The sequence below is a fragment of the Condylura cristata genome, unplaced genomic scaffold (genome assembly GCF_000260355.1).
Source record: "Condylura cristata isolate star-nosed mole 26May11 unplaced genomic scaffold, ConCri1.0 scaffold00033, whole genome shotgun sequence".
Lineage (NCBI taxonomy): Eukaryota > Metazoa > Chordata > Mammalia > Eulipotyphla > Talpidae > Condylura > Condylura cristata.
Window position 1 is genome coordinate 10952007 of NW_004567134.1, and position 10805 is coordinate 10962811.

Here is a 10805-nt window from a genome sequence, read left to right on the forward strand (position 1 = left end):
CATAGTGAACAGGAGAAAGTATTTGCATATCATTCAAGACAAGGGCTAATCTCCCAGATCTACAAAGAACTCATACAAGTTAACAAGACAAATAATCCAATCAGAAAATTGGGCAGAAGATCTAATTAGACTCCAAAAAATAGACACCCAGAAGGCCAGCCCGCACAAGAAAAATGCTCACCCTCACTCAGCATCTGGGAAATACAAGTGAAACCACAATGAGACACCACCTCACATGTGTGAGAATGGCCCCGCATCAAAAAGGCCGAAAACAACAGGAAATAGTGAGAGTGTGGGGAGAAAAAGAACTCTCCTACCCTCTTGGAGGGAGTGAACTGGGGCAAATGAATTGGGGCTGGCCCCCATGGGAGCAGTGTGGGTGCCTCTCAAATGACTGAAAGAAGATCTGCTAGCTGACCCAGAGAATCCACCTCTAGGATCCAGCTGAAGATTATAAAAGTACAAATCTGAAGGATAGTTGCTCATCTATATTCCTTGCAGCACTACTTACAGTAATTAACTCTGGAAACAACCTGAGTGACAGACAATAAGATGTGGTGTAGATAAAGTGGTTTACGACTGAGCTATCAAAAAAGAAAGAAGGATGAAATCCTGCCATTCTCAACAATATGGATGGGAGTGAAGTGGATTATAGCAAACAAAGTAAGTTAGGAGAAAGACAAGTGACAGATGTGAAATAGAAAGACACAAAGCAAAGGACAGGACAAAACTAAACTGAAACAAACCCTAGAAAACTACCTGCAGAATTGAGGCCACCAGAGGAAGACTTGGGGGTTGGGGGGGTCAATGGGAGGTGATCTAGAGGGCTATGGTGGAGGATTAGGATGCTATTATGGGTGTGCTGTGGTAACATATGTCTGAAGATATGCCCTGACATCATATACAGTCTTGTAAACCAAGGGAACCTTAATAAAAATAATGCAATTTTTTAAATAGAGGAAAAGAACATATATTTAGGTTGTAATTTACTACTTGAAGACTAATTTGATGGATGGCTCTTTGATCTACTTAAGGCAGTACCTAGTCAGAAAATGTTCTTGGGAAATTTATAATGTAATGAGGGAGCAAAGAGATAGAGATATGTTATACAGAATAACAAGAGTTATGTCCTATGACTATAAGGTTTGTTCTGAGAACAAGAGTTAACCTAGCGGGAGGGAGACAGGAATATCAGGGAAGGCTTCCTGCAGGAGGTGGCAATTGTAACATTTCAAACCCATTCGGATGGCCTTTTCTAATAGTGTGGTATAAGGTACTAGAAAGGAATTTATCAGATGTCCTAATGCTTGAAGCTAGACAGGATGGAGTAGTTTCTCAGCAGAAAATTCAGAATTCAAAGATTATCCTACAGGTTTCACTTAAGGGGCCAATTCTAATAAAATAAAAATGAATGTCATCTCCACAAAAGCAAGGATTTTTACCTGTTATGTTGTCCGTTATATCTGTCCTCAGCCCAGGAATGCTTGTGCCTGATGTGGATTGATTCTCAGTATTTGTTCAATGAATGTATAGTTACATTTCCTCCACCTCTTTTTCTATCTTGATTAGACCTGGGAATAATTTCTCATCCCACATCTTCATCCTCTCGTGCCCTCTACCTAGACAATTCAGACAGCATAGTGAGGGTCCCTCCCACCCCCTGCTCTGCCCCCCACACCACAATCCCAGCCTAGATCACACCAGCCTGTCTTTCTGACCTACTTAGTGGAGAGGAAACTTACCATCACCATTTCCAACTATGTGAGTTGCACTTTCTATTTCAGCCTGGGCAGGACCATTCAGCGCTATCTGGTCAATGCAGTTACCCTTCCTGGAGTCTGTTTTCTGCAGGAAGATATTGTTACTTTCCCCAGATTTCTAATTCCATCTTGCTTTTTAAAATTCTCATAATATGACCACAGAAGAGCAACATAACCTACTGAAGTTCCTCAAGTTTCCCAGTCAAGTTTCAGACTTATTTATTTATACAAAAACTGGGGTACAGGCCAGAGGTGAGGGGTTGAGAGGACTCACCAGAGACAGAGTGGGGAGCAGAACAGGCACATTGACTGAAAAACACTGCTGAGGGGAGCAGTGGGTGGGGTCAGAGGAGTCTGCCACACTGTGTGGGCCACCCACCAACCTTCCTCCCACCCCCAACGCCCCCGCCAGGCTAGGGATCAAACTCTTGCTACAATGGCTGCGGATAGCTTCACAGTGCTGTGCTTTAACCTGATGCACCACCAGAGAGGGCCCTCAGAATACAGCTTTAACCTGCCTTTATTCTTTTACTTGTTCCTCCTTAGGAGGCTTGTGTGAGAGAGACCTCTTTGGCTTCAGTTGGGAGAGCAGACTGGAGAGGAGCAAGACTCAGAGCAGGGAAAACAGTTGGGGTGGGGGAGTGTAAATGAGCAAGAAAGGAAGAGTAGACAGGACTTGAGGATGAGTGGCGAGAGGAAGAGGCTTCTGAAAGGGATGGCCAAAGTCATTTTCAGAACTGTAGGATGGATTCTCACTGCCTGTAGCAGCTCACGTGTTCCCAGGCAGTAAGCCTTACCTGCACCAGACTGCTTTGCTATGAGATACAATGGAGTCCTCACCCTCAGGTCTAGAACATTACTCTGTCAAACTCACAAAATCCTTTACTGTACAAGGGAGCCTAGCATTTGAAACAGAGAGGGAGGCTGATTTCCTACAAGTCCCTAAATGATTGTGTCCTGGATTCCTGTTCTTGGGTCCTTCATTCCACACTCAGTGATACGTTGTAGTATTATCGAGGCTCCATCTGCTATGCCCACAGCTTTATCTCCATATATATGTACAGAATTCTAGGCCTGTATTTTTATATCAGTTGTCCATGGATTGTATAAGGAAACAAATTTATCTCAATCCTTTATTTGAATCACTCTTTTTGACTCCTACTCTAAATTGACCCTTTTTTTAATGTGCAATCTCAGTTCACACCTGTTCATCTTCTCATTCGCTCAAGCTAGAACCCATAGGGTCAACTTGACCTTTACTAGTATATGTGGTCCATGAGAAACCACCTCAAGTCTACTTCAGGAGAATCCTAAATCCCCTCCCCTGTGAGCTCAGGGCCAGAATTATCAAAGGCATTTTAACACCTACCTATAAGATCTATTTCTACCACGCTTTTCCCACAACTTTGGGTTGTTGCTGTTGTGTGTGCATGTGTGTGTGTTAACATAAACGGTTTGTGTCACTAGTACGTATAGGAGCTGCTGAGGATTCCATTTATACTGGAGAAAACAGACCCCCCCCCCAAAAAAAACTCAGGGCCCAGCACATATCTAGTGTCACCTCCCATAATCCATACCACAGCCACATACAAGTGCTTAGATCCCAAACATACCTCGTCTGTCTCAAGTAAAAAAATCTTAAACTCTGTTCAACTTAAAGACGTTCTATCTTTTCATTTTCTCATAACACTTTCCAAATGTTCTTCCAAACGGGGCATGCTGTGTTAATTGCAACTTTCTCTATGTCCCATTCTTCACTCCTCTATTTTACTACTGTCTAGCTGCTTCTTCCACTATATACTGAGCTTCTCAAGAACAGGGGCCCAGGGAACCCCAGAACCCAACACACATCTGCCTGGCTGTGCTCACTGTCTAGGCAGGAAAGAGTGGGCACTCAGCAACAGCCAATTGAAATCATTGAAAATAAATTCCAAATGCAGAAAGCTGAAAAGACATTTTATGTTTTTTTAAGATTTATTTATTTATGCATATGGAACTGGGCACAGGACAGAGGGTAGGGGTGGTGAGAGGCTTCACCAGAGACAGTGGGGAGTAGAACAGTCAGATGGACCAAGTATACTGCTGAGGGGAGCAGAGGGCGGGTCAGGAGAGGTCTGTTGGGCCATGTGGGTCACCTGGGGCGGGCGGGATCGAACTCACATTGAAGCGGCTGTGGCTAGCTTGTGCTTTCACCCATTGTGGCACCAGGGAGGGCCAAAAGAAATTTAATTTTTCATAATCACCATCTTGGCCTTTTCCTTTCATTTCTACTTACTTCTTTTCTTCCTTCTTCAATTCTATTCATTTCTCTCCAACTTTACATTAACTCTCTCCAGTGTTAATGGCACCCACCCACCTAATTTTATTAATCTAATTTTATTAATATTCACTAACTCATAATGCTAAGAGGCGTTCTGACATAACAGATAAGAGCTGTAACACAGGCATTTTAGATCATTAATTTCTTAATTTATTAAAATTTATTAAGTGCCTGCTCTGCACCAGATACTGTTCTAAGTGCTTGGGATACGTTCATGGACAAAATACAAAGCTCCCTGCCTTTACATTCTATTAAAGAGAAAGTGGGAAAATTAAGAAACATAATAAATAAGTTCTTTGGAAGGCGAGGGTAGACAGCCAAGCTGGGGGTTGCTGGGGAGAGGTATTGCACTCTTAAATAGTCAGTCCTCATGGAAAGAATGAGATTTGAGGATTCAGAATCTTTCTTGACCCCGAGATCATGAACAATGGATCATTTTAAGTGTAGAAAAACACATGAAGGCAGTGCTGCAAGAGAGCCTCAGCAATACCGCAGTCACCTCCCTTTACAATGGAAGCTCTGTGCCTGAAGGTCAAAGTCATGCTGGAATCAGAGCCGAGGTCATCCTGACTCCTACCTAGTCCAGTATTCTTCTTTTTTTTTTTTTTTTTAAGATTTATTTATTTATACAGAACCGGGGTATAGGCCAGAGATGCGGAGGGTGAGCGGCTTCACCAGAGACAGAGCGGGAAGCAGAACAGGCAGATGGATGAAGTACACTGCTGAGGGGAGCAGCGGGTGGGTCAGGAGAGGTCTGCTTTGCCATGTGGATCTCCTCCAGGGCAGGCGGGGATCGAACTCATGCGGAAGTGGCTTAAACTTCTTAATGCAGTGCTTTAACCTGCTGCGCCACCAGGGAGGGCCTCTTCTTTTTTTTTTTTAATGCATACAAGAGCTGGGGTATAGGCCAGAGGTGGGGAGCAGGGGGTGGGGGGGAGGAGGGTAAGAAAATTCACCAGTGACAGAGTGGGGAGCAGTACAAGCAGATCGACTGAAATACACTGCTGAGGGGAGCAGCCAGGAGACAGGAGAGGTCTGCTGTGCCGTGTGGGTCACTCCATGGCCAGTGTTCGAACTCATACTGCAGTGGCTGTGGACAGCTTCATAGTGCTGCACCTTAACTCCCTGTACCACCAGGGAGGGCCCATAGTCCAGTGCTCTTTTCCACCACACTGCTGAGTTCAAGGCTGCTTCAGAAACGCTGCTGAAATTAACAATTAAGGCTAAAAGCAACACTATGTGACCTTTCTACTTTCCTAACGGACTACTTTTACGTTACGTTTCCTCTTTCCCACAGTTCTGAAGATCATCCTTGCCATTGCCTTTTGCGTGGTGTTCGCTGTGCTCTTGCTGCTGCTGTTTACCCTCATTCGCTATGGGCCCTGCTGGCAGAGAGAATCCTATCGGAACATCTGAGCCGATGATCGAGTAAGGGCAGGCGAGCCAGGCCGGCCTCCCGCGATGCAGCGTCTCCGGGTGATTCGCGCTCAAAGGACAGGCTTTCCATGTGGGCACACCCTGCCCTCCGCCACACTCTCCTCTTGAGGCTACCTGAAGCAAGGCCAAACGCACCATGACCCAGGAACAGTGTTGGACTGACTGACGCGTGACCACCCGGGCGATTAACTAGGTCCTCTTGTCCTTGAACTTCTTGGAGTGTGGGCCTCTCCTTCAGCTAGAATATAGCTCTTCTGCAAAGGGAGAGATAAGAAGCCACGTTCCAATCAGCCTTCTGCAAAGAAGAAAAGAAGTTACAAGGTGTGACAAAGACATAGATTAAAGAAAGCCGAATAAGGGGAGAACTAGACTAGAAGTAGTAGTACGTAGAATGATTCCTAAGATATAAGACCCAATCAGAAGGTATAAATTGACCTCTTCTTTGGCTGTGAAGTAGGTGAATACAAACATATCACGGTCCTGCAAAGAAGTATCTGCCTACTGTTGCAAGCTGCAGATTGTCGGATAAAGGCCTCTATACTAGCAAGTACACAGAACCTTATCTCATTTTGAAAACGCCTTAGGAAGAGGCATTTACTTTTCAGAAGGTGTAATGTCAAACGTTCCACTGCATCTCAGACCATTTTCCTCACAATTACTTTAATGGAAAAAACTGGAAAATCCATGAGGCCTTGGTTCTGTTTTTATCCCCACTGTATTAGGTGGATATTTTTATGGTTCTGATTTCTTTATTTCATTTTATTTTTTTTTAAGATTTATTTATGTGTACAAGAGCTGTAGACTGGGGGTGGGGGAGTGGGGAATGAGAGGAGTCACCAGAGACAGAGTGGGGAGCAGAACAAGCAGATCGACTGAAATACACTGCTGAGGGGAGCAGCGGGAGATGGGAGAGGTCTGCTGTGCTGTGTGGGTCAGCTCCCTGGCCAGGAATCGAACTTGTACTGAAGCAGCTGTGACTAAGCTTTGTAGTGCTTTAACCCCTTGCACCACCAGGGAGGCCCCTCTTTATTTCATTTTAAAAGTAAGAACTTTAGAACAAGGTTTATTCATAGCCCTAATAAAATAATAATGTATTTCAACCACTACAAATAGATCGAATGTTTCAAGTGCAAGGTAGAGGGAAAAGAAGGCTGAAAGACCGCAGCCTCTACTGACATTAGCCAACAACTTGAACATCTTTTAAATATTCAACCTTGATTTCATAACCTAGAAATGAAAAATTGGAGCTACACTTTCAGAGTAGAAGTCACATTAGGCTTCATATTCTGTAAAAGCTGTTCTTTTCCCTTTATACTATGGCCAAGAGTCACCTTCATGAATGCTATAATTGTCAGCCTGGAACCTACTGTAAATCACTTTATTCTGCTCTTTGCCTCCAACCACCCTGCTGCTGGGAAATTCAATCGTATTCATTGATAGAGTTCTTCATCCCCTTGGGTACTACTAAGAGTTCCAGAATGTACCAAGTGCAAAGAACCAGATAAGTCCTTGTGGCTGCTGTCAACAGTGGCTCCAGTAAGCCCCCTGTCCATTCCCACATGGTCTTCAGAGGCGGGTAGGGGTCTACTGTGCCCTGGTTCCCACTTGGAGTTCACCAGCCTGTTCTGCTTGGGTCTCCTGCCTGGGGTGATACCTGCAAGCAACACTGGAAACTTCATCCAGCACAGAATCACCCCTTTGCCCCACCCCATCTCACAGTCTCAGGAATCTTCCTCTCCTCTTGTATCCCACAGCTTCCATCTGTTTAAGTCCAGGCACTTACCTCTATCCCCTCTTTTTCCATAACTCTCCAAAGCCAAGACCATAGCAAACAAAATCCTATAAGTTGTCTCTTTTGCCTGGCAACTTGTGCTACAAAAGGCACATAAAGAATTTCGAGAATGGGCTACATTCTCAGCATGAGAAAGAGAACAATGTCTGAGAACAAAAGACAAGGTACTGTCTCCCTAAAGCTGTCATTAAACGAAACTACAATAACATATGCTAGTAAGTGATGAGATTTTAAAGTAGAAATATGTGTTCCTTGTTATAATTTGTAAGATCCATTTCCAAGTTATTGTGAAGAAATAAAAGTCATCTTTTTGTCTAATTTGTGTATGTGTACTGAATTGATATTTTCTGAAACATTTAGTGTATAAGTCTATCTGGACATCAATTCCCCAGGCTTTTTCCAAAGTGATCCTAAACTAAATAGACAGATGAGCTTATTAAATGTCTTAAGAAGGAAATTGAGAACACATTTAGAAAGGAGGGGCGGATCTTGTCATTTTGTATGCTATTTTTATTATAATTGTTTTCAAAACAAAAAATAAATACAGGTAGTACAGGAGAGCATCAAAAAATCACATTTCATTCTTTCATTACTTTGTTGTCATTTCTTCTATTAAACCCACATTGGCTCTCTCTTGGGGTATATTAATACCTTGAAGGAAAATGCTTGTTAATTATGTGAGTCCATCTAAATTGGATGTCATTTTATTTTGATAATGTCAAACTTGATGCCTCTTCATAAAAATTTTTCATGAGTTTTTTTTTTTCTCACTTTATTCAGGGAAATAACACCCCTATTTGGCTGTTTTAAAATATCTGAAAGATTTGGTAAGTAACTCAATATTCACACATCTTATTCTTTTGATGAAATCTAGCCCTCTACTATGACTGGAACATGACCTCAAGCTTGCAGTTTTATGCAGAGGATGTAAAGATAAGATTAGATATGCTCACCATTTTGTGCATATTTGGGGGCTAAAATATCCAGGTGAATGATTGAATACATGAGTAAAGTTGTGAGATATTAATAAAAAAATAAGGCCAAGTTTCCAGAAATCACAGCACATGACTATAAACTTAATGAATCTAATGATAACTTACTTGTATAAAAGTGACATAATAATGTTGGAGACCAGTGTCTTATAGACCACAATTCATGATCCTTACCATGGGACCAGACTGAAAGAAAAATATTATAGCTCACCCCATTCAAATTTAATAGAAAATAGATAGATTTTAAATAGTATTAACAACTGTAAGGTGGTGAAATGTTAAATAAAATAGACTGAGGCAAAAAACACTTGATACTGTTTGAAAGAATGAGAATAAATTACTCCATTTATTCCTCTCATTTTAAAAAAGATGTATTATTTATTTATCCATACAAGAGCTGGGGTGCAGATGGTGAGAGAATTCACCAAAGATAGAGTGGGGAGCAGAAGAGGCAGATCTACTGAAATAGAGCATCGAGGGGAGCAGTGAATGAGACAGGAGAGGCCAGATCAGCTCCCTGGCCAGGGATCAAACTCTTGCTGCAGTGGCTGCGGAGAGCTTCCTAGTGCTGAGACTTAACCCCTCACACCACCAGTAAGGCCCCTCTCTCCTTTGCAAGCTTTAAGATGTCATTCTTACTTGCCTATTTCAAGCATTTTTATTTCATCTTCACCTTTTGTGCAATAGCTATTCTATTTATGACTTAATATATCTATAAATGACCCTTTTTGAAATGTTATCCTACCCTATGTGTGAACTCAGAAGTGCTGGCTATAAATTCCCCAATGTATTTAATGCATTATACATAGTATAAACTATTGCAGGCATAAAAATTGATCTCTGCACTCTCTACAATGACATGGGGCTCAAATACAAAAATGCCTACACAACTCAGGAGTCACTGAACATAATTCAAGAAAAAGACCCACTTGGTCTCAGTGAATACCAGATGTACCAAACAATGCTTGTGGTTTATTTTATTTATTTTTGCATACAAGTGCTGGGGTATTGGCCAGAAGTATGGAGACAGAGTGGGGATCAGAACAGGCAGGTCTACTGAAAAACATTGCTGAGGTGAGCAGCAGGTGAGACAGGAGAGGTCTGCTGTGCCATGTGCCATGTGTGTGCTCCCTGGCCGGGGATCAGGCCTTATTTATCATAATGCTAAAACTAAACCTCGAGACCACAACCAGAGAGGCCTTGTACCATAAGATGGCTCAAACTCCCAAATACAAAGCGTGACCAATATATGGGTAACTGAGTAGGAAGAAAGTAATTAGAATTGAACTTAAGCTCAATTTGGATGGATCATCTTCACCATTGAAAGACTACAAATAATAGCAGGAACTGAGAAGTCCCAGAGACTTGCACTTGAAAACTGTTGCCATTGTCAGGCTAGGCATCAGATGGTACAGAGAAGCAACAGCAAGCAAGGCAGACTTGCTGGGGGCACAGCAGGAGTGGGAGCCCTGGGCTTTGCAAGGTTGGGGTGTCTTAGGGTGTCAAGCTGGAATAAAACTGAAGCGCCTCAAGTTCCTGGTAGTTTATAGATCTACTTATAATATCCATTCCATAAGGCTACTGTGGCAACCTAATGAGATGACGTCTCTAAACAACCTGGCACAGTGTTAGCTAGTATTATAATTAGTATAATTAGCCTTATTATACACTCCTGGGAGCAGAGATTTAATTAATCACTTCTCACATTTTCATTTGGGAGGTTTACAAGAAAGCCGACCATGGGCCCTGCTGGCTCGTACCACCAATCTGTGATAGGTCTAGATTCTGGAACTGGTTTCTCATTGCCAATAGTAAATTCAGTTCATTCTGAATCAAACATGGTGCTGTTTTTAAATCTCCCTACATGAATAGGGGCACAGAGAAAGAAGTCTACTGTCAGGCTCACAGAGGCCCTGAGGCTGAGCTTCCTGGTCTGTGCAAGGGTGCTTGGGACCCTCTGCTCAAGGTTAAAAAGAGGACTCTTCAGACCTGAGGAGGGCAGGTAAGAGTTTACCTAATAGGGAGAGAGCAAGAAGAGAGCAGTCCAGAGAGACCCCGTCGGGTGTGAGAGACTCCCTGAGATGCCAGGTCTATATAGGTTTCAGGGCGGGAGTATCGAGAACAGGAGTTAAATTTACTGACTGAGAAGGCAAGGAGAGTGGACTTGGCTAATGTCCAGGTGTCTGTCGGACATGGTCCACTTAGCGCTAATTGCGAGCAGGAGTTGTAGGGCTCGTGACCATCTCATGGAGGCCATGTGCCTGCAGTTCTAATCTGAACCCGCCTGGTCCCAGCATCTGTGGCTTCTTTCTTCTTTTTTAAACATTTATTTTATTTGGACTTTCCCTGGTGGTGCAGCAGGTTAAAGCACAGCACTAAGAAGCTAAAGCCACTTCAGCATGATTTTGATCCCCAGCACTGGAGGTGACCACATGGCGCGGCAGACCTCTCCTGACCCGCCCGCTGCTCCCCTCAGCAGTGTACTTCATCCATCTGCCTGTTCT

General features: G+C 43.1%; 1 protein-coding gene across 1 annotated transcript in view; it reads left to right on the forward strand.

Annotated features, from left to right (window-relative positions):
- ACPP (acid phosphatase, prostate) overlaps positions 1-5496 on the forward strand; it is a 34735-nt gene extending 29239 nt beyond the window's left edge. Inside the window, exon 10 of the mRNA XM_004692193.1 lies at positions 5378-5496. Within this exon, the coding sequence (XP_004692250.1) occupies positions 5378-5496 (119 nt within the window). The remainder of the gene's footprint in view (positions 1-5377) is intronic.
- The last annotated feature ends 5309 nt before the right edge of the window (positions 5497-10805 follow it).